Raw genomic sequence first — 23919 nt, 5'->3', positions numbered from 1 at the left:
AGGGTGCCCCTTGCTTTGGGGTCCATGATGAGATAATTTTCTAAAAGCTGATCAAGAAAATCAGTCTAATGCTGTTTACATTGGTTCCATTTCCTCACAAAAATGGATGAAAAATGGTAGTGAGTGAGACAGTGACAGACAGAGACTCTGTCCACTGAAGACAGAGAGAATTAGCTACAATCCTGAATGCTACGTTTAGTAAGTGAAATACTGTGTAGATGTAACAATGCCCAATTCTTCCCTCTTACTGGGTATTTGGCAACATCAAAACTTTCCACCTAACTGTAATTAGTACATTTTCTACTCTACAGAAATAGTAAAAAATACACCATCTCTCCAAACGTTAATGAAACTTTAGTCCCTAGTTAGGATGAATAATGTTATTTGTTCTTGTAATCATAGAATCATAGAATTGTTAGGGTTGGAAGGGACCTTAAAGATCATCTAGCTCCAACCCCCCTGCCATGGACAGGGACATCTCCCACTAGATCAGGTTGCTCAGAGCCCCATCCAGCCTGGCCTTAAAAACTTCCAGGGATGGGGCTTCCACTGCCTCTCTGGGCAACCTGTTCCAGTGCCTCACCACCCTCATGGTGAAGAACTTCTTCCTAACGTCCAGTCTGAATCGACCCATCCCTAGTTTTAATCCATTCCCTCTAGTCATACCATTACCCGACATCCTAAAAAGTCCCTCACCACCTTTCTTGTAGGCCCCCTTAAGATACTGGAAGGCCACTATAAGGTCTCCTCGGAGCCTTCTTTTCTCCAGACTGAACAACCCCAACTCTCTCAGTCTGTCCTCATAGGAGAGGTGCTCCAGCCCTCTGATCATCCTTGTGGCCCTTCTCTGGACACATTCCAGTATGTCCATATCTTTCTTGTAGTAGGGGCTCCAGAATTGGGCGCAGTACTCCAGGTGGGGTCTCACAAGAGTGGAGCAGAGGGGGAGAATCACCTCCCTTGACCTGCTGGCCACACTTCTCCTGATGCGGCCCAGGATACGATTGGCTTTCTGGGCTGCTAGTGCACACTGACGGCTCATGTTGAGCCTCTCCTCCACCAGCACCCCCAAGTCCTTTGCTTTAGGGTTGCTCTCAAGCCAACGTAGAATACAGACACCTTACTAGTTTTACCTAAATTCCTTCTGATTAACTTTTTAAAGGCTTTTACAGGGTCTCATTATGAGTAGATTTGCGATTTTTTTATCACTGCTCGGAACTGGATATCCATTTTCTGACTATCGAGTTAGCAAATGATAATTGATTAAAATTTAACTTGAATGTTTATCACATATTCCTTCAAGTGGATAAGGGTCCTCCTCTTTCAGTTTCTCAGAAAGGACTCAGGCTACGATAATCCTCCTCTAACACATTTTCTCTGGCTCCGCATGCTTTCTCTTTCCCGTTTTTTCCTAATAGATTATTAGCAGAACTTAAGTGCACATTGGAAAACCTCATTTTTTATTAGCTTAAATGACCAAGAACTATGCTGTGACTAAAATCCCTTATGTTGTAAGTAAAACCACCATCGTTACCCTTTCTGAATCCATTAGAAGCATGAAAGATGTGGGTAAAGAAAGCACTGAATAAGAAGTGGGTTGAGCCTCTTGTGAAATTTGATTATTAAGAACCTTAATGAACCGATCATAAAATTCTTCCATTAAAACTGAGGTCTCTTCTGCAGCACATGCAGCTTTACATTTTGCTCAGAAAATCAGAAGATTACACTCCTCTTCTACTAGAAATATCACTGATGGCATACATACATTAGCCTATGCGAACATAAAAACACACACTATTTATTTATTTATTATATTTCACGTCCTAGATATTGCCCAACTTTAAACAATACTGACAAGCCTGTCACTTGCAAGGCTGCGTGGTCTGTTTAACTCACTGAGGATGTCTCCACCAGTGTATACCAAATTTCTCCCATGACATATGTAAGTAACAGCTAGAAAATCCAGTAAAGGAAATTAAAGGGTATATTTTATGTATGTGAACATTTACACAAAAGTTCCAGTATTATCAAAGAATCAGAAAAATATTAAATATGCAACTACAGAATTGCAATATGATACCATTAAAATATCCTATTCTATATACTGCTTGTTTCAATACAAGAGACAGAAGGATTATACTTAATGCTTACAAAGCATTTTTCATCTTCCCAAAGCTTAAAAAACCATAATTAAATCTCATAATGTGTCTGATGTCCCACAAATTATAGCTCTGAAATTCTAGCTTACATCCTTACCCAAACCTCTCACTCCTAAATGCCTTCTTTCCCATAAAAAAGATCACAGATACGCACATATTCTTGCACATGCACTTCTAACTGTGAGAAAAGTTCCTTGGTTTCAATTCATGCTGTTATTCATCCTCACTGTCAGGCTCAGCCGTTTTCACCTGCAAATGCCATGATAATACTAAGAAAATCTACTTCCTGTTTGGGGAAAATAGGAGGGATCTGCCTTTTTTCCTCCTAATTTTCTTTGCCCAGAATTCATGCAGTCCTTTTTTCAACAGTCCAATATTAAAAAAATTTAAAAAGCACCTGATCTACTTTTCTGCATATATTATATATACTACACTTTTAGTTTAAGAAATTCAGGACATATCAGAAAGTTTATCCTTGCAAACAGTAGCAGGTTGTAACTTAAAAAAAAAATTTAGACTTGAGAGAAAGCTTTTATGTTAGAATGTGTGGTAAAGGGACAGCAAGGTTGTTTCAATGGATGGCAAGAAAAGGAAATTTAAAATATAAAATCTCACATTCCTATTAATACAGCATCATATTATTCTAGAAGAACCTATTTCCATGTATTTTTGAATCTTTACTTTCAACCGCTCTCAACTTAGATAATAACTAGAATAATTAGTACTACTCATGCTTGACAGTCAGATTCATTTAATTATTTCCAGCTGTCTCTGGCAGAATGACATAGTAATGAATCATGTACAAAGTAGAGAAGAAAAAACTTTTTAATAATTCAGCTTATTGTTATGTTACCATCATACTACCAGTTACTGATGGGAAACATTATCTAAAGTAAGTGAGGATATCAAGACAGAGTTTTTCAGCAATATGCTGTATTTATTTCTGAAGTTTCTTTGAAGTTTCTTCTTCTAAGTCACTTTCTGAGACCACCTAATATAAGAGACAGGCATCACATTTACAGCCAGGGCATTTTTTTATTATTCTACTTGTCCAAAATGTGTGCTGGAAATGGAAAACGGTACCAGGACAGACAGAAGACAAAATGCAATTATTCTTTGGTGCACTTTGTATAGATTAGACATGGAACACCTTATTAATAAGTGATGCAAGGCACTCGGAAACAGTCGATGTACTGAGCAGGAATATACATTTTGAAAATTTTAAGAATTAGGGTTTTCTGGGGACTCAGCAGAGACTGACAACAAAAAGCCCACTATGACTTTTCTCACTCATTACAGTCAGTCATAGTGCAAAGCCATTCAGTTGTAACTAGACATTTATAGTATAGGTTTACATAAACTCCCATTTCTAGAATCAAGAAAGAAAATAATTTCCTCCTCATTCATAACTCCCTGAGCATATTTATTTTAGATCCATACTACTGAAAACTATTTCACTCACATACGTATCTTAATTACAACCCTCCTTTTTACATTGTTGAAAGTAGATGAACCTTATTCTGAACCCAAGATATATTATGCGGGATTAAAGAACAGTCCACTAAATTAGTTTTTTTCCTTAACCCTTTATCAATGCTTATTTTAATGCCACTTGCCATACAGCACTGACTTGGTTAGAAAAAAACATCACCTAAACTGAAGACTAAACATCATGTTTGCAACTCTAAGCCTACAGTAAAAAAAAAAATACAAAAAAGTCAAAACCAAGCTAAACATTAAAAGATAATCAAACATATATAACATTGCCTCCTGCTATGTGATGGAAAGGTTGTTATAGTTGAGAATTCCCTAGCTTTCTTTTCATAGATATCTACTCAAATACTTACATCTATTGCAGCCTTGCAAGCACAGATATCACACTTTAATACGTGAGGCATTTTGTGTGTATTCTGAGAAAAAGCTTTGCAATCACACATCAGATTAAGACACTGTTAGTTTTCATACTCTTGTTACAATAGAAGCTGAAAAATCAAAGCCACACCCAAATTATTTTTGCTGATGCATCATGAAGTAAGTGACTCAGGATTTCTCCATTAGAGACAGGGGCTTCCCACAATGACCGTTCTTTACCATGATAAAATTTACTAACTAGTAAACCCCTGCTCTAGTTTCAAACCATAGCTAATGGGGCAGATTAACCTTAAAAGTAATATTTAATGCCATTGCACAAAATAAGAGGTTTAAAGATCTCTTCTTAAAATATGGATATGTTTTTCCAAAGCTGAGGTTTCCCGTAAGCCAAAAACACTGTGGGAGCTTAAACCATCTCCAAAAATACTACAAGTTATGAATTATCAGTTAAAAATAAGATTAAACATTTCTACCATAGTGACAGCAAAGGCTAAAATATGCTGAACAGGTGGCTAAACTCAGAACAAAATGAACAGTATTGAAATCTTCCCCCCCCACCCCCAACTCTCAAAACATAGATTTGAAGAAGTTGAGGCAACACTCACAGACAGCGCGATCTTTGTCTCCTGGAAGAGGGCATTCCATTTTTCTCTTCGGTACTGCTCCCATGCACCTGACAGAATCTCGCCTGCCTCCCCGTTTCTTTTCGCTTGTCCCTCCAGGATGACCCAAGCCGAGGATGAGGAGCAGCTGTCAGTGTAATTGCACCTGTGCCCCCGCACAGTAGCATTTTCCTGACAGCATCAGTGGATGCAGTTTGAAACTTCCCAGGATCATGCGATTTCTCCTGACTAATGTGGCTTTCTAACGGGGGGGGGTGGAGGGAGACGAGGATGACAGATTGCTAAAGGCTTTTAAAAAGATCCTGCTTGAAAGAATTACTGCACATCGATCTTATATGCAGCCATTAACGAGACTTTCCAAGCAACAGTATTTAAAAGCCTTGGTCATATTCTCCTGGCTGGTAACCACCTCCTCCTGTGCTCCGACTGACAAAGAGCCAGGCGCTGACAGGGCTAATATTAGACAATGACTTCAAGGCAGTGAAAGAGTCATTTAAATTTCCTATTCTGCTTCCACCGCCACAGAAGCGCAGACCTTGGTTTCTCCAGCGCTACTGTATCATCTGATTTAGAAGCAGGCTCCCAGAACTACTTTGAAGCCATTAATCTATTACTGTTCCCGGATATTTTCTGATGCGCAATATATGTCTAATTCTGGATGCACCCACGTGGCCTGAAGAGTTAGAAAAGTTTTATAGCCTGTATATAGTTCCATACCCCTGTATCTGCAACATGGGAAAGCTCTTTCCTTTGCATCTTCAGCAGGTGGTTGCACACCACTGCCATCGTGGAAAAGTCTTAGAAAGAAATATTACGTACCAGACAGAATAAGAAACTTATTGGGAGCTCTGGATTATTCACCCATACACAAGTGGGCCTGTGTATACGGGTGAAAAGCTGAGTAGATTTCTGCCTTCATGACAAGGACAGAGGTGAAAAATATCCGAAAAACTGGAAGTAAAAGTGGTAAATGTTACCTTCCCTGGAGGACAGGGTAAGAGGCCAGCCAGGCTCTGTACTTGGAGCTTTCGGTAGGAAGTCACTGATCATGCAGGTCACCAGACCAGGCTGATAGAGGAAATCTGGTTTGTTTCATACCAGTTACTAACAACCCGCAGATTTTACCCTTCACTTACATTCAAAACTAAATTAATGAAATTAATTGGTAAACCAGTGGAGTATTTCTGAAACATTTTAGAAACCTCTTTAAAACACCAGCTCCAAAGAACTACCTTGTTTATCCATTCTAAATCGTGTTAATTCTGACTCCTAATGACAACACACCATAAGCAAACATCTTTACGGAAGTAAAGCATTCAAGAAACAAGACAGTCACATTGTAAAGTCTAAAAAAGTACAGTGAGTCATTTTTTTTTTTATTCAAGTGTCCAAGGAAGTTGATTCATGACTTGAAGATATGAGAGCAGTACTGCAGTATTAACTCTCCCACAAACATGACCCCAGAGTAGTTAATAGAGAGGAGGATTAAAAAATTTTTGGACCAACAGACTTCAAAATTTACTATGAATCATCATGTACTTTGGTCTTCAAATTTTCTATTAAAAATAATAAAAGCAATATGGGTTCACACACATATGGCCCGTATAACACTTTTCTCTATCTGCTCATTTATGACATTACTGTTATCCAAAACCGCCTGATGAGTTTACTCAGCCTCCAGAGTAACCAGACTGCTCTTTGCAGAGTTTCAAGTTTGCAGTTTCTTTTGTTTTCTCTCTGGTATCACCTGCCTCCCAGTCATGCGATGAAAAGGAGCACAGTTCATCCCCTCCTTCCTCTTCGCAGACTGCTGAGAAGCAAGATATCCGAAATAGTCCATTCCTCACTAGCCCAGGTGCATCTACAATACACTGCAATTTGCAGCAGAGAGATCTCCCCAGGCCGCAGTTACATGGTCAATTTAATCTGCCATTACCAGTGGGTGCAGATGAAAGCTGCAGCACCATTTTAGAACACTAATGGTAATATTTATACAGCCAAATGGTGAGATGGAACAAGGAACCGATCCAATTGTAAGAAAAAAAAAAAATCCATCTTTTTTTTTTTTTCTTTCTTAGCCAGGTTAGTTTATAGTCAAATCAGTCTCCCGAGCCAGTTTACAGCCTCACGTACAAATCCTAGTGCCAGTGTAAGGAAGAGAATGGGAATAAGCAGAAAAAGAGGAGTGAAGCCCAAACACCTCTTCTGGCAACAGCCCACACTTCAGGCAGACAAAGCACAGTCTCAGAACCAGCTCATCAGAATGACAAGTGAACTGTGGTTTTGACAGAACTGTGTATTCAAAACTGTCTTTATTTCATGCATATGTATAAAATGAGAGTACTACATCTTTAGTCCACCCAATATTTGGTGAGAAAAATCCTATTGAGGGAGCATTACAGACACTACCATTGAAGTTGTGTGAATGTTCTTTTTCACCACCTTCTTTTTCCTAATGTATAATGTTTGAGACATTATTTTTTAGAATACAACATTTATAAGCCTAATGCTTGACAAAAATCACATTACTTTGCAAGCCCAGAAGTCTTCAGGTTTTTGAACGAATATGACTTCAAATTTTCATCACAACAAAAAGTTCCTGAGGTTAGGTTTCCTAGAGTTTTCGTTTGTTTTTGTTTCATTTTTTAAACAAATAATTCCAGAGCAACTCCATGATGGAGAAAGCATTTGTGAAAACAAACATCACTGAGCGTTTTGGTAAAAGCTACATTTGGCTTAAAAGGGTTCAGATGAGGATTTGAACATCTCAATTTAGCAATACACCAGTATTCTAAGCAAATAAATACCGTATTTTAGACATGTTTTACTTTTGTAGGCATGCAGAAAACACATCAGCTAAAGGATGTTCTGAACATAGCTGTATTATGCTGGGAAATGCTGGAATCTCTCTTAAAGCTTACAGAAATCTGTATATCAGAACATCATATGTAGGCATCCCCCCATGCCCCTCAGCACCAAGCAGCATCTTGGCTTGTCGTCTAAAGATTCAGTGAGAGTTGTCTTTCTGAACCTGACATTTCAATGCATTACGATGTTGCCTAATATTTCCCGAGCACTTTTGTCCCATGTCCCTCCTAAACGGACTCCACCATTGCTACCTCCTCCCTGCACAGGCCAGATGCAGCGCCATGTAGCTGCCAGCTCTGATGAGTCCTGGTGCTTCCTTTCTCTCTCAGGGTGGCATCTTGCTTGTAAAGCACTTCTCCACTGTTTTCAGGACTCATTTTTCACATTAGCTTCTTCCTCTACAGCAAGAAGACAAAGAACACAGACCATGTCTCTCCAAACTCTGGAAAGGGCAATTCCATTTCTGTGCGTATTTTCCCCCAATGATGGGAAGATGACTGCTTCACCAAGAGGTGGATGTGAAATGAGAGCACCTGTTCTGCATTCAAAATCTCTATTCTGAGCTTGTGGGTTCCAATTCTAGGTTCAGTAGACCTGTGTTCAGTATTTTACATAACTATAAACTTTTGAATTTGGACAGGAGATTTTTGACACTCTTTGCGTTCATCCCGGCTTGTTTTCTTTTATATGCAGAATAGCATGGATTCTGAGATTTGATGCAGATAGGTGAGCCAAAGAAAGTCTCATTTTGTTAACTTGGTATTAATTCTCCCATTCGCACAAAATAAAACTTGAAGTTGGGAAAGATCACAGGTACAACTTCTACTGTATTTTTCAGCCTGGGATTTTTAACGGGACAAACAATAAATCCCAATTTAAAAGTCTGGAGTCATACTAATGATCATATCCTCTAGATCCAGAGTAAAATATTAGATTCAAGAGTGACACCACCATCATGACAATATGCCAGTCTTTAGTGGGGCTATTCTTTAACAAGTATTTCCCTTAATACTAAAATCACTAGCGAATGGCAACATTAAGTAAAAGTATGGACAGAACTAGTTGTAGGAATGGCACAAGACTCATTAATTAATTAAAACAATGTCTCAAGTGAGGAAAGCTTTCTTTCTTAATTAAAACAAAAAATTAAGAGATATGTTTATGTCAATGAAATTAATTCAATACTATATCTTACACAGTTCTACATGCAAAGCTTTATATTGCAAACACTGTGTATGAAAAAGCCCTTAAAAATCTAAGGTGGTGGCTGTCTGACACTGTGGGTATCAAAATTTCATTTTTTTGTGCAATCTGGTGAAAAGTCTTGCATGGATTAACCTTCTTCTGCAAACACAGCATTAGAAAGGAAAACAACAAAAGTCAGCACCAATCCTTCCACCACAACTATATAGCTGACACAGACAGGAAGATCTGGGATTAGGTTCCAACAATCACCTGGGTGAACCTGAAGGAAGGAGTGTCTTCCCTGTAAGGAAAGTGTCTTCCCTGTGAGGAAAGGCTGAGAGAGCTGGGACCATTCAGCCTGGACAGAAGGCTCAGGCAAATCTTGTCAATGTATGTTATTACCTGAAGGGAGGGTGCAAAGAAGAAGGAGCCAGGGTCTTACCAGTGGTGCCCAGTGACAGGGACAGAGGCAATGGGCACAAACTGTAAAACTGGAGGTTCCCTCTGAACATCAGGGAACACTTTTTCGTTGTGAGGGTGACCAAGCACTGGCACAGGTTGCCCAGAGAAGTTGTGGAGTCTCCATCCTTGGAGATATTCAAAGCCGTCTGTCTGCATATGGTCCTGGGCAACTGGCTGTAGGTGGCCCTGTTCAGGGCGGATGGACCAGATGACCTCCAGAGGTCCCTTCCAACCTCAACCATTCTGTGATTCTGTGAGCATGGCTTTAATATCTATCCAAATGTAAAAAACAAACTTGCACAAGCTCATTAAAATACAGGACAAATGACTTAGCTGGAAGAAGAAATCAGGAGCTGAAAATGCACTTAAAGAGCAGTGTTTGGATCACCTTCATCCGAGTGTTCTGAAAGAATGGGCACAGGAGATCAAAGATACAGCAGAAAAGATACAGCAGAAAGGATTTTTAATAAATCCATAAACTCAAAAGTGGAAAAAGCAAACGTAGTGCCTATATTTACAAGCAATCAGGAATATGTCAAGCCTATGAATCTGATCAAAAGCCAGCAAGCTACTGAGAATAATTATTTCTTGCAAAATTCAAAGACAAAGAAGAAAACAGATGATCATCAAAGAAGATATCACATGGGTTCACCAGAGGGAGGTTGTGCCAAACTCACTTGACATCTTTCTTTGACAAGACAGCTAATTTTTCTAGATAAAGGAAACACAGGGAACTTATATGGACTTTTTACATTGTGCCATATGGGGCATGGACTTTTGATACTGTGCCATATCAGTTAAGATGGAAAAAAAAATGGGAAAGGAACCAAATATGTAGACATCAGGGATAACAGTGGGTTATGTTGAACGGAAAGCTATCAGATCAGAAGACAGTTACTAATGGAGTTCCTAAAGAATGGATCTTTGGTCAAAGCTTTTGAATTTTCATTAATTAACCTTCTAGCAAAAAAGCACGCGAATGAAAATTTCCTGATAACACCAAGAAACATCATATATGCAGAAAAGGACTGCATACAGGGACTAATAAAAAAACCCTCTCCAATAATGTGGAAGCTGTTGATAAAAATAAGGACAGACATGAGTGGTTATCCTGTCACATTACAACTGAGTCAAACAGTATGAAGGCTTGAAAAAGTTGTTTGTAGGCCTAAGACGCAAGAAACAAAGCATCCCCAGCAGAAGCAAGTGAAAGTAGTTGTACAAGACCCCAGGCAACATACCAAGTACCATGCTGCAAGCTCAGGTAAAGAAAGATGAACCCAAACGGAAGTAGACGTAAAAAAACCAACCCAACCCACAAAACCCAAACCAACAAAAAAACCAAACCAAAACCAAAGAACAGGAAAATCCGATTTGTAAAAAGAAAATATATTGAATTATTCAGTTTAGCAAAATCTTATCCAGGATAAGACTGCTTTCTATGAATACTTTAGCAGAGGTAAATTCCAGAGAAATAGAAAAACTATATACACTAGTGGACGAAGAGTAAGTAGGTATGATACGGCCATGAATAAATTTCAAGTCAAAAATTAGGTGGCAGTTATTAACTATCAAAGCAATGAAGTTCTGAGACAGTCTTCCCACTGGAATAACGATGCAGAAATTTAGCCAGTTTGAGCAAGGATCTTCTTTAATTTATACATTAAAAAAGAAAAAGAAAAAAAGAAGCAGATGTTATTTTCCAAACAAAGAAAAATACTAATGCAATTCCAGTCTCATAACAAAATACACAAAACACGGCAATTTTCCAGAGGACTCTGGGGTACACCGTAATTATGACTGCAGCACAGTGCATACTACACTGTAACTACAGCATTCTATCTTCTAGCCCATTTTGTAAAACACTCAAGTAATTTAACATCAAATTTCCCATCTCATCATCTTCCTTAATAAAGTAAGACAGACATTAATAAAGAATGTCATTCATTGTTCCTCCATTTCTTAGTACAATCTGCTCTACGCTGCAACAATTTTTAATTTGACACACTGCTGGCAGATGAGCCCACACCAAGCATATCAGGGGCACCTCTGTGTTTCTTGGATTCTGTCCCCTTCCTGCAATATTTGTAGCATTTTAATTACAAGAGCAACTGGTTGTAACAAATGCAAGAACTGAAGCGCTCAGGACTACACCGTTGGTGAATGAAAGTCACTGGCTGCTGTAGGAATTCATTTATAAACTAGAGAGAGTGCGGCAGCACTTACTGGATAGAGTAAAATGACCACTGTTCATTATTATTCAATCACAATGATCCGCAATGGTTGTTGAATTTCTGGATAAAAATACTGCTTTCCCAGAGCAGTGATGTCATGTTTGTGCTTCCCTTCCTTCAGAGATACATTAATGTAAAAGACATTTTGATAGTGAGAAAAATTATCAGACCTTGGAAGCTCAAAAAATATCTATCAGCAGGCCATCATCTGTTTGATGCTGCAAAATTTGTAATGCTGACAGCTTTCATTGATGTATTCAGGGCCTGTTGGACAGAGCTATGACCTGAAAAATGTGCAGAAAATAACACCGGGCATAACTGTGATGTGGAACAGGTGAAGCATACCCCATTCGCTTCTCTTCCCTCTCCTACTGGGTATGAAAACCATAAGAGACCACTTCTTTTCTGATTATGCATTTGTTAGCACATCACTAATGCTTACAATATTGAACAATATCTTGTTCACAAGGGCTCCAAATGCACAGAGAAAACGGCTGCTCACAGTAACCTAGGTCTATATGCTGAAGGCCTCCTTGCAACAGTGACCACTGAAGAACAGCAAGGGAAGTGACCTACTGAGGTTTAGAAAAACAGTAGTTGCTTACCAGAAACCACAAATAATGAAGGGGGAGAGTTTGAGGCCCAAGAAAAAGTTAAAACAGTAATTAAAAAATAAATATGTTGTAGTACTACCTAAATACCTTCCATCTGCTTGCTAATTCCCATCTCTGCCTTATCTGTGTGGAGTATGTTCATAATTCTCTGTAGAGCCTTCATTTTACAATAGCATGAATCCTGCTGAGCACTTCTGAAGATAATTTTTGTGGGTATTTCAAGGTACCTGTTATTACCAGCGGGTATCTCACCCAACTCTGCACCTCAACAAATCAACCAACCAACCAAAAAAAAAAAATCTGTATTTTTCCGACTGTTGCTTATCTGATGTTATAGTTGTACCCTAATACATGAAAGATATGTTACTGTGTCAATCAGTATACCTATAAGTGTGTATACACACACGGTACAGTGATGTATCAGAGACTTTACTACCCATGGAAATCCATTCCTAAAATGCAAAGAAAGTAGTGAACTACATATGGCACATGCAAGGAGATCTTTTCCTCCCTATACAGCAGAACTTTTTCAATCAAAACTGTAACTGCTCCATGAACTGAAGAACATGGAACTGTAAAACAAGAATTGCTTTTACTGAAGAAGGAAATGCAAAGGGCAGGCATTGTATCCGTGACATAAATTATCACTATGGATTTATGTCATTAAAGGAATTGATTTAATACACAGCAATATAAATAATACATTTTATTGTTAGGATTCAAAACTGGTTGTGGATAAACACAAAACTTTGTGGTACAGACCAAAGCCAAACACAGGTAGTACTTATGGAGTGGAGAAAAAAAGCATTCCTTATGTAAGGAGCTTTTTGCATGTTCGTAAAAACAGAAGCCTTATTATTATAATAATAATTAATCATTTTAAAGACAGTATTTCTCTATAAACGCTTTCTCCATACACCTGCAAAAACTGGTGCACCCTCCATGAAGATGCAATTACATTCACCTGCTGCAAACCAGTCTGATTTTGTCACCGAACTGCAACAGCGGATATATTTAACCATTGTTTTAAATGAGGCCGACATGATATTGTAGCCCCGTTACCTGACAAGACACGCAATACAACTGTAAAGGCTTTATGCAAATCCTGTAAATAATACGAACACTAGAAAGGCAAGGTACTTACTACACAGACGAGTGCGTGCTGAAACGCACCTTTTACGTGAATTACACCGATTTAGAAGCAGGATTTATGAGCGGCACCGCGGGTTTGCTCTTTGCCCCCCCACCCCGCCGCTCGGCCGGTGCGAAGCCTCCCGCACGCCCCCGGCCCGCACCGGCCCCCGGCCGCCCCTTCACCCCCCCGCAGCCCCTCGCAGGGCCCACAGGGGCCTCCCCGGACCCCTCACCGAGCTCGCCACGCCGCCAGCCCGCAACGCGGGGACGGACTGCCCGGCAACCGCACAAAGGATCGCCCCTTCCCCGGCGGAGCCTCCCCCTCCCGGCCCGGCTCCCCCTTCCCGCCAGCGGTCCCGCCCTCGGCCTGCGCGGAGGGGCGCGGCGCGGCTCGGCTCTGCTCCCCGGGATGCTCCGGAGCGTGGGACACCCCACACCGTCCCGCCGGTCCCCGCCCCGACCTGCCGGTCCCGCCGGCTCCCGCCCTCCCCCACCCGCCGCCAGGCGCTGCCGCCGGCCGGGCCCCGCGCCCGCCTCACGCCCAACGGTCACCTGGGGCCGTCCGGCGCACGCCGCCCCCGGGGGCCGTGGCGCAACCGCCCCGGCGAGGGGCGGAGAGACACGGGCCTAACCCGCCCCGGGTCGCCCCCGCGCCCACCTCAAACACCACTTCTTCGTCAAACTCCGGTGTCATCCTTCTCCGCCATGCCACCCCCTGCGGGCACGCTGGGAAACGGAGTCCGCCGCGCCGGCGGCGGCCCCTCCCCTCCCCGCCCGGCTCGGCCTTGCCTGGCGCCGGGGGCGGTAAGAACTACATCCCCCAGAAGGCACTGAGGCACAACGGGAGGGCGCTGATTGGCGGGTGGGGCGGGGCGGGGCGGGACGGGACGGGACGGGACGGGACGGGACGGGACGGGACGTGCGGGCCCGGCAGGGGGCGCCGCGGTGCGGCGACAGTGGCGGGGCGGGTGGCGGGCGCTGCCGGCGCTCACTCAGTCGCCGGCCGCGGGGCGTTATGCGGCGGCGGGCGGGGGGTGCTGCGGCGGCAGCGGTGGCGGCTGGGTGGCGGCGTGGGGGAACAATGGGCTCCTTCTCCTCGGCCCTCCGAGGGGCCGTGGTGTAAGGGACGAGGGGGAGGACGGCGCCTGGGGAGCACCATGAGCTCCGCCGGTGAGTGCCTGGGGAAAGTTTGGGCGAGCGGCGGTTGCCCGGCGGGGACGGGACGGGATGGGACGGGGTGAGGGAGGTGCTCCGCGGCCACCCCGCGGTACCGGTGCGGGACGGGAGCCGGAGCCGCCGCGCTTCTTGTCCCGGCGGCACCGGGAGGTTGCGCCCGGCTTTCCCTCTCTCACACCGCCGCGGCGGGGCTGGGCGCTGCGTCCTCCCCCTCGCCCCGGCGAAGAGCGGGGCGGCGGAGGTGGGGGAGCAGCCCTTGCCCGGGGGCCGCTCCAGGCGCCCCGCTCCCCTCCCGGCGTGTCCGGCGGGAGAGGCTCCGTGCCCGGCGGCGGAGCGGGTCGCTTGGCATGGGGCTGAGCTGGCGGCGGGTGGAACCCGGCGGGGAAGCCATCACCGGGGGTCGGGGTTATCGCCCCGTCTGACTTGGCGGGGCTGCGAAACTCTGTCGGCGGCCGAGCTCGGGCTCCGCTCGGAGGCTGTACCTGCCCCGACCCAGCCGTGGGAGCCCCAGCCCGCAGCCGGCGGCACGGTACTGTCACCGCTGGCGTTTGCAGCTGCGGGTTTGAACTCACCCACTCCAGCCCTCTCCTCAGCTTTCCTCCTCTCCCCCTTCCTTTGACCGTTGCCGATTTTATGGCAAAAAAAAGAAAAAAAAAAAAAAAAGAGCTGCAAGGCAAATTCTTGGTTTAAAACGAGAGCTCCCCGTGTTTAAGGGAGTTGCTGGTATTTTCGTGTTTGTTGGGCTGCGCGGTGGTGTGCTCTTGGTACTTTTGTTCACTGTTAGGTTAGTGAATTCCTTTCTTGGTCCGCTTGAAGACGTTTACGTTTTCTTCGCTGAAAAGATGTCATGTGTAAGTTATGATGTAATGGGTGGAAACGCAACTAATTACAGTGTAAACCTGAAGCAGCGAAGTGCTTCCTGTAAGGATCGGGGAGCGGGGGAGGCAGTTCCAAAGAAAAAGCCATACACAGTCATCGGGCAAAACCATCAACTTAATTCTCAGTGCTTTCCTCTCAAATATGTCAAATTGTTACCAAGTCCAGCGTTAAGTTGTCTGGCCTCCCTTAGTTAATCAGAACTTACTGGAAAATAAAAAGCTATTTAATTCATCTTTCTGCTCCTTTTAATATATTTCCAGTTTTAATATATGTAATGGAACTGATTTTGTTTAGGTCGGGAAAAACATGTAATAAAGCGGGATATCATCACTACTTAACAGCTGTGTTGTCTGTTCACCTTGTTTGGTAGTGCCGCTGGTAGTACAATTCACCTTTGCTCTTTTAAGAGTTAAACAGCTGTGCAAATAAAAGATATGTGTTAGGGGGTGCTCAAGAGCTTAGAGCTGGGCTGTTTAAATAAAATTTGATACGGTTCTAAGTTTCAGAAAGTTGGGTAGATTTTCAGCACTAAACAGTGATTTCAGGACTTCTAGAGCTGAGGTTGCGTGACCGAGTCTGTTGGTTTAGTTTATGTTGTGGTGGTGTTTGTGGGGAAGGTGAGGAGGAAGGGGTTCTGGCGAGCAAAGTCACTTAGAAGGCAAAAGAGAAAGGGATGCTGAGAAATATCAGTAAGAAGAAAGTGGGACAGTTTCACGGAAAATGTGAATTTTAGCGAGGGATTTGAAGGGGAAGGCGTAGAGACAGTCCAGGAAGAGGGAAGCTAGGGTTAAGTGAAGGGTGTTGATGAGGGAATGAAGAGTATTTTGTGTGTGATGGATTATGTGAGGATAAAAAAATATAGGGGGAACAGGTGAAATAAGATCAGAGATTCACAATCCTGCTGACAGTGTCATGACAGTTTTTGACATTTCTATTAAGGAGCTCATAGGCAGGGTATGAAGAGACTGGGAACTGCCAGAAAAGGGTTCTGAAGGTTTAACATCTGTCTCTCTGTATTGCTGCAGAATTTAACTCCTGAAATATATAGACGTGCCTTAAAAAGCCAGTGCTCGAATAAAAACGTACCAACTCCTGCATTTTAATTTCAGTCCTGTGATCTATAGGGTTTATTTCCTACATTGGAGTTATGTAGATTGTGAATTCAGTCTTTACTCTGATATGTGTAAGCTAGCATTCTGACAACTGATTTGTAATACAGCATTCAGTAAAAATGTTATCCTGTGTGAAGGCTTCAGGTGGAATTTGAAATGCCTAAAAATCCCTCTGCTCTTCCTTCAGTTTAACTTGGAGGGCTTGAGTGTCTCTCTCGTGTCTTCTTTTAATGTACCTTTAGAACAAAGCAACCTGGTACAGCATCGTCAGTATTTATTTAATATTTTTAAGTAGGATTTGCAGATATGAGCGACGTTCAGCTTGATATGCAGGACCCTCTGAAAGAGACACTATGGTAGGGAGAGAAATACTGAACACAGCTTCTGTCTATGGACAGAAGTTGCATAAGGTCCAACATTGATAACCCAGCCTTAACTCCACTCCAGCTTGCCTTCTGCCTTCCTAAACGATGCAGTGCATTTTAAGTTTGTTGCTATATATCTCTTCTAGTTCCTGTACAGAGTTGTTTCATTTAAATTTCAATTCAGAGCTGGATGTAATTCAGTGATAGGTGAAGCAGTTCTTTCATAGCTGTCGCTTACATGCATATGAAGATGCATATGTAAATCTGGACTTATTAGAACTAAGGGACTATAGCACTTATTTAAAATACTTCTCGATAATGTAAAAATTATGGTAGTGATACATTGGTGGTTGTATGTTGGTTTCAACCTTCACTTATAGCTGTTCTTTCATTGCTTTCTTATATGCTGCCTATTCTTTATATACGATGCTAATGAATGTGCATTTACTCATTTTCTGCCTGGAACTATTGTGCTGTCTTCAAGTATGTGCTTTGCCTTTAAAAGGGAAAAACAAAAGCTCAGAGTTATGAGTTTGACATTTATTATTTCTTGCTGAAGAAACAGTCCTTATATGTGAATCTATACAGCTTATTTAATGTGGGCAGAATGTATAGCTTAGACTTGAAATCTGATTTGACAACAGCAATGAGAAATATGTGGTGTGTTTTAATGTCAAAAATGTAATTCAAAGGGGGGAAAAAAACCATAACAGGAACAGAATGAACAAAATCAACGTGACTTTTCCAATCAAACTTCATTGCTTTCAAGGGTTGAAAAAACGGGGCCTACAGGGTTTAATGTCCCTTTAGCCCTCTAATATGTCAAGTCTCATTAGAGTTACTCAGCTCTATCTCCACATGCGATCTTAAAAGGTTGTTTATTCATCTTTTGTCCTTACTCTAAAGTTATCCCCAACTTTATCCTGGTTTATTTCAACCAGTCATTCAACAACCTGAGATTTTGAAATTAATGTTTTCCTTTTGCAGTTTATTTAGGATGTTTTCTAAAACCATAGTGGCTTGGAAACTGTCGTTTTCCCCTTGTATTTTAAAAACTACATGTGTTATCTTCCGGGATGTCATGACTCATTCCTTTTTTTGTTTTCTTTTGAGCATTGTGGCACCTGAGAAAATCAGAGCCTCTGCATAATGAGAAAATAAATACACATTTGCAGGAAATAAATTAATGATCTCAGAATACTTTTTTGAGGTGTTTACCTAAAGAAACTTTATTTCTGTAACTGAAAGCAAAATAATTGAACTGAAAAGCCTTGTTGTGAGCCACTAAAGCTTAAGTTGCTGGAGAACGGAAGTTTTAAAATGCTTTATCTCTTTCTCTGTGCAGTGTATTAACTACCATCACAATAATGTCTGACTGTAACTCAAACATATAGCAATAATTATCTCTATCCCTGCACACTTTTATAAAAGCCAGTTTGGCTTTCTTGTTTTGTGTCTGTGCGTTGAAGTGTTTTATGCCAAAAGTGGTCTCAGGAACAGTAAATTGGCTGTTGGAGCGACCTCCTCCTTCACGTAAGAAAGAACAGCACATCGATCCCTTGGTAGATAGCTTTTGGGCATTGTATTATTTTCATATATAGCCTACAGATGTAATTTCCGAACTCCAAGGATACAATATGCATATGTAAACAAGGTGCCATGAGAAAGCCAATATGTATGTTTACAGTAGGCCAGCTGTGAAGCAGTAATTGTTTCGAGCCCTTTCCTTTTCTTTTTGTAGTACTGGTGAAATAGTGTGTGAAATAGTTTATCCCTTTTCAGCTAAGGGGTGAAATCTATCTTGTATATTTTGCAGTAAGATAAGAGTGTATGTATGGTCAGCTACTATAGACTGCCTCGTTTGTTAAATTCACACCTTGGCTTACCATATAGTAACTTGACTGAGTACCCAAACCTTAAGTTTAGGTCCAGCTGCTAACAAAATCTTATGTCACACTGATTATTTGTTTTACCATCTCCCTACAGATACACGGTTCAAAAATCCACCTTTAGGGTGGATTGCAGGGTCTTGGCATGGAGATACCTCTTGGGTGACTAGAGGGCAGTCCTGTAGAGGAACCTGGACACCAGGAGAGGGGCCTCAGTCCATGTGTAGTGTTGCAAGGAAAGGCGTATCCAGTTATGTCTGCATGATGGACAGTGTTGCCAAGCAGATGAGCTATTAGAATTTTATGTTTTCTGGATATCCTTTTAGTTTGGTTTGTAAAGGAGGATTGGGATGATCAATCATAGATCACAAGTTTGTTTCCCTGCAGCCAGAATCATTTGTCCCTATCTGTTGGACAGATGCAGATGAACATAACTTGTTCTTGTTCTTTTGCTGTTCCCAAGCGTAGAAGTTGTTAACAGAATCTCAGAAGCATGGGCGTAAATGCAACTTGGGAAAATAATGTTCCTTTAGCAACAGTAGGGTTTATTGCAGAAGAGGTACTGCTATTAGCTTTTTTTTTTTTTTTTTTTTGCCTCAGTTCTCTACTTCTTTCCACCTGTTCCTGCATTAAATACTGGGTGAGCAAGATAACAAGAGGTAAAACTTTGAGAAGGAGATTTAAAGCTGTGTAATAATAGTGCTTGAGACTGCACTGTCTTATTGGCTTTCCTTGCTCATTCATGATGTTGCAGAGGAGAAGATACACAAGGATTTTTAAGTGAGGTCCTCAAATGTCAAGTCCTATCATCTGAAGAACAGAAATGGACACTTTAAGGCCAAAACATTGAGAGTTTGAGTTGCTCCAGGGTGTTCTTATCTTCCTCTAAAACAACTTGAAGGCAGGGCAGGAACATGTGCTTGTTGAGCAGTAGTGAGTGTCGGTCGCAGAGGAGATCAGCAGGATGAGAATGGGTGTTTTTTTCCTCAGCACGCTGGAGGAGGTAATTCACCAGAGGGACAAATGTCTGTTCTCTGTGCTGTGACCTGAAGTAGGACAGAGAACATATGCATTGACCTGCGTAGGTGGTGCTAATGGCTATTTATTGTTAGAAAAATAATGCACTTTTTAATCCACTTTTTAATTTTTTTAAGGGCATTGGGTGTGTTAGTATTTTTAAGCATTGGCTTTTTTCTTCAGCATTGAATATGGTGTTGACTGCTCTTAGATGAGCAGCAGATTTCCTGTTGGTGATGGCAGCTTTGTTAGTCACTTTATTTATGGATTTCTTCCTTTGCCTAGTCAAGCAAGTCAGAGGATATCTCTGGCTGCTTCTCTAACTCCTAACCATTTAATCCATTTGTGCAAATAAAACTTGGTGTTTCTGCTCTTATGTTTGGGTTTATTAGTGGTTCCAGGATGCTAATTTGGATGTGGGGATCTTCTCTAAGAAATGGGGTAAAATTGGAGGGGGGGAGTGGGAAAAATCATGGTGAGTTTCTAATCCTCTTGAGCAAGGCAAGCCAGAGAATCCAATGTCCAGTCCAAAATTTCCTCTGAAGCTTCTACACATCTCAGAAAGTGAGTTTGGGTTGACTGTAAGTGCTGGTGTCTCCACCATAACTCTAGGCATGATTTTCCTGTAGTTAATTATCTTTGGGGCTTAATGATAATTTTAAAGCCTTGTTTCTAGTTTGAACTTGTCAGCCTTCAGTGGTCAGCTATGGCATCTCATCGTGTCTCTTTTTTTCCTGATTAAAGAGCTATCTTTTCTCAAAAATCTTTCACATATGCACGAGCATATACATTATCACAATCTCACTTAAATTCTTAGTTAAATTAAGCAGAATGAGCTTTCTTGGGATTTGAGGCATGATTTCTCGCCTTTGCATACTTCTGTAGTTATTTCTTGAATTCATTTTAAGTTTTTGTCTAAGAATGCCAGAAGGTGACATAGCATGTCACTAACAGTCTGGCAGGTGTTGTGTACAGAAATATTTTCATCTCCCTTCATCTTCTTATATTTATCTCCTTGTAATTTGGAGGATTATTTACCACCTTAGCTGCAGACCTGCATGTAGCTCATATAAAATAACCGTCTACAATGATTTCCAAATTCTCTTCAGTTTCTACTCCTAAGCATAACAAAACATCCCTATTCTTAGGTGAACAGCTCCATATGGCACCAGGAAAAAGCCCATTGTCCAAACAACTCGCCACTACAAGCATTCGTTGTATAATGTTTCCTTGATTATATTTATTGATTTTCACCAAAGAGGGTTGCTTTTGCTTGTCATTTAACAACAAGTCATTCTCATGACTTCCAGTCATTGCTTACACCTTTATATACAACATTTGCCCCCTACTTAGTTTTCTTTCTTTTCAGGATGGGAAATGGTCCCTTTTAAAGAGCTGTGTTATGTACAACTAGTTTGGATTCACACGTGGTGAATTAAATTAGTTTCTAATCAACTGAACTTCAATTTTTGATTTCTAATCAAAATCTAATATACTTAAATTACTAATATACCTAATTCTAAATTACCCTTGCCTAGCTGCTGTGATTTTTTTCTGAGAAGTCCAATACTTGTATTTTTCAGAAACTTAAAGATATTTTGTTGAGGAAAAGTATTGGCATGCATTCTCTTCCTGAAGTCTTTCCTCTCACGTCATAGTTATGTGATGAGGAGCCCTTTCAAACATTCCTTTCCCATTGAGCTGTCTACTGCAGATCTGTATTGATACCGAGACTGTAATGTGCCTGTTAATACATTGACCCATATCTACTCTAGATGAAATGAGCAATTACTTTAAAGCAGATAGTGGTGTCTTTATTGTACCAGACAGCTTGCAGATCTCTTCTGTCTATCTCAATGCTTTTTAACGTTGAAGTCATTTGAAAGATTTGAAAGATAGGCTTCAGAAATCGTATTGAATCAGGCTTATTGTCAGAAGTGAATTTTTCTGGCTCTGTTCATTATCCAGGTTTCCACTATTGGCATATAAACAACTGGTTTGTTTTCTTTGCATCCCTTTACATTTTCATGCTTTAATTTTGAATCTTATATGCGGGTAATGATATCATGTCATACCTTCTCAGTGTCCTCCCTAATGAATACTAGTTGAAAGCCCTAGAGAATAATCTAGTTCGACTGCTATCTAAAATGTTAGGCAGTCCCACTAGACAGAGAGAAACTTCCAAGGTTTATGGAATTCAATTTGTGGAGCGGGACAAATAATCCACAGGATATCACTTCCCTAGCCAGCATTTAATCTCCTGTATCTTCTGCAATCTGTTTCTCTCATTTGGGCATCAGGAAGTGTTCCCAAGCAGACTGTCTCTCTCTCTCCTGTTTTCAGGGACCTTTAATATCTTAATAATAATTACTGAACGTGGCCCAGGTCTACTACTGCGTCGTGTTCTGTGACAAACTGGGCATCCCTTCCTCAATTTTTACTGTAGGAAACAGGCTCCTTTATTGCCATCACTTCATTTTCCAACTGAATAGGCAGTTGCCTTGTCTGACAGTGAGTGTACGACTCTCCATTGCTCTGATCAGTGGTTCCCTATCCAAAGGGTTAACTTTTTTTTCTTAGCAAACTATGGACGCTTCACTGTGTGTGAAACCTCTGTCTTTGGATAAGAAGCAGAAGGTGGTAAAGCCTTTGCAGTAGCTGGGAGTTGGGTCACTCTTGGCTGTCATCAGTGGCTATAGGGATCTGTACCTTCTGAAAGAAGTTCTGCGTTCCCTCTTGCAAAATGTCTCAAAAATTATCTCTACCATCAGGTTTACCTCTTTGCTAATATAATTGCAGAGAGGGCAGCTATTCTAAGTGTAAGTGGAGTCAGTCTGGATACCATTTAATGATTCATGTCCTAGAAAAACATGGTTTTCCTGTTTCTATAGTAGAGACATTGTTTCTGGCTGTCTGCTTAAAGAGTGGCTTAGTGTTTGGGAAATGCTTGCAACTGAGGGCATCTGCCTTTATTCTTTTTTTTTTTTTCCACCATCTAGATTTCTTTCAAAGAAACCAAAAAAATCGAAAACAGAAAAAACCCCAAGCCTGAAACTTTATTCTTGTATTTCTAGGCTAGAGATTAGGATACAGTTGCACATCTGTAATAATAACGGTGATAAAAAAACAACCAAACACAGAGTTCAAAGGGAATAATAAAATCAATGGCTTACCCAGTCTCTTTGCATGTGAAACATTAATTAGCGTGTTTTCTTGAGAGTTTTATTTAACATGTGTATGACTTCCTGAAAGTATACCAAAATATTATTCAAAACAAAAGGTAATAAATGCAGAGGTAGTACATAAGAAAACAGAATAAGAAACTTGTTTATCTTATAAATCAGTTTTCATATGTCAAAAATCAGTCAAAGCACTTAGAAATATGAAATTATTCCAGCATATGGAAATAAATTGGTCATAAATGATCTCCTGCAATATTAAAATGTTTCATACATACCTTAAAAAAAACCAAACAACCCAAACCAAAAAAAAACCCAACAAAAAACCCCCAACCCAAACCCACAAAACAACCAACAAAAAGACCTCAAAACCACCCAAAATCAACAACGTGATCAAAATCCGTAATCTCCAAGTTCCTCATGTGCTCCTTTTCCTGCCATCTACTCTCCCCAGGGTTTGTCATCTTGTGCTGTCAAGTGGGTCATAAGTCATAGCAGTGGTGACTGTTTCTAGGTCAGACAGTAAGATGTTGGGAAGAGTAATTTTATAAGATGCACGGAAATAGTATTTTACTTTTACAGTAGGGAAGTACTGACTTGCTACAAAATACTGCATTAACTTCACTCCACAGACTGATTTCACTGAACCGATGGTAGTGACATGCCATTTTCACAGCTGGTACGATAATCCATCTCAATATTGTTTGAAAAGAAGAGGAAGGGAAAGGGGAATATTAGGTTACACGTTTCCAGACGTGGTAGGGAAAGGAACTGAACTGTCTTGATAGTTACCCTAGCTGTTCTGTTATCTTTGTGGCTTATTGTATGTGAGGCATTTAGCACATTGGCACCATTTTTAAAAGGTATCACAATAGTTCAAACTGCAAAACCAGGCTAATCTGCTCTGTTTTTATTAACATCATACTTCGCCATTTGAGCAAGGACATCCACTTTCATAAGGTTAAACTGTTTTTTAGCAAACAAGTTGCCCTTGAAGACTTTTCCTACCACACCTTGATTATACCTGTTAAAAAAAAAAAATAAAAGGCAGGTAGTGAAAAAGCAGTGGTGCGGAAGGGAAGCATGCTTTTAAGAGGAAAATGTATGCATATGCACACCGAGATCCTGTAGATCATGTGATTTAGATGTTA

General features: G+C 41.2%; 2 protein-coding genes across 8 annotated transcripts in view; one reads left to right on the top strand and one right to left on the bottom strand.

Moving 5' to 3' along the window:
* VEZT (vezatin, adherens junctions transmembrane protein) overlaps nt 1-13941 on the bottom strand; it is a 59927-nt gene extending 45986 nt beyond the window's left edge. For 4 of the 7 annotated variants that reach the window (XM_074575283.1, XM_074575294.1, XM_074575337.1 and 1 more), the window contains exon 1: nt 13810-13941. In XM_074575283.1, coding sequence (XP_074431384.1) covers nt 13810-13845 — 36 coding nt within the window. In that variant the 5' untranslated portion in view covers nt 13846-13941. Of the gene's footprint in view, nt 1-13703 lie in introns of all 7 variants that reach the window. The other 3 variants (XM_074575316.1, XM_074575327.1, XM_074575305.1) reach the window with 1 other exon arrangement.
* A 155-nt stretch (nt 13942-14096) lies between these two features.
* The window catches only part of FGD6 (FYVE, RhoGEF and PH domain containing 6), a 74724-nt gene continuing 64901 nt past the window's right edge, over nt 14097-23919 (top strand). Inside the window, exon 1 of the mRNA XM_074575272.1 lies at nt 14097-14321. Coding sequence (XP_074431373.1) covers nt 14309-14321 — 13 coding nt within the window. The 5' untranslated portion in view covers nt 14097-14308. The remainder of the gene's footprint in view (nt 14322-23919) is intronic.

Source organism: Larus michahellis, chromosome 1 (genome assembly GCF_964199755.1).
Source record: "Larus michahellis chromosome 1, bLarMic1.1, whole genome shotgun sequence".
Lineage (NCBI taxonomy): Eukaryota > Metazoa > Chordata > Aves > Charadriiformes > Laridae > Larus > Larus michahellis.
Note: the sequence above shows the minus strand (reverse complement) of the source record. Positions and strands in the feature narration are given on the sequence as shown.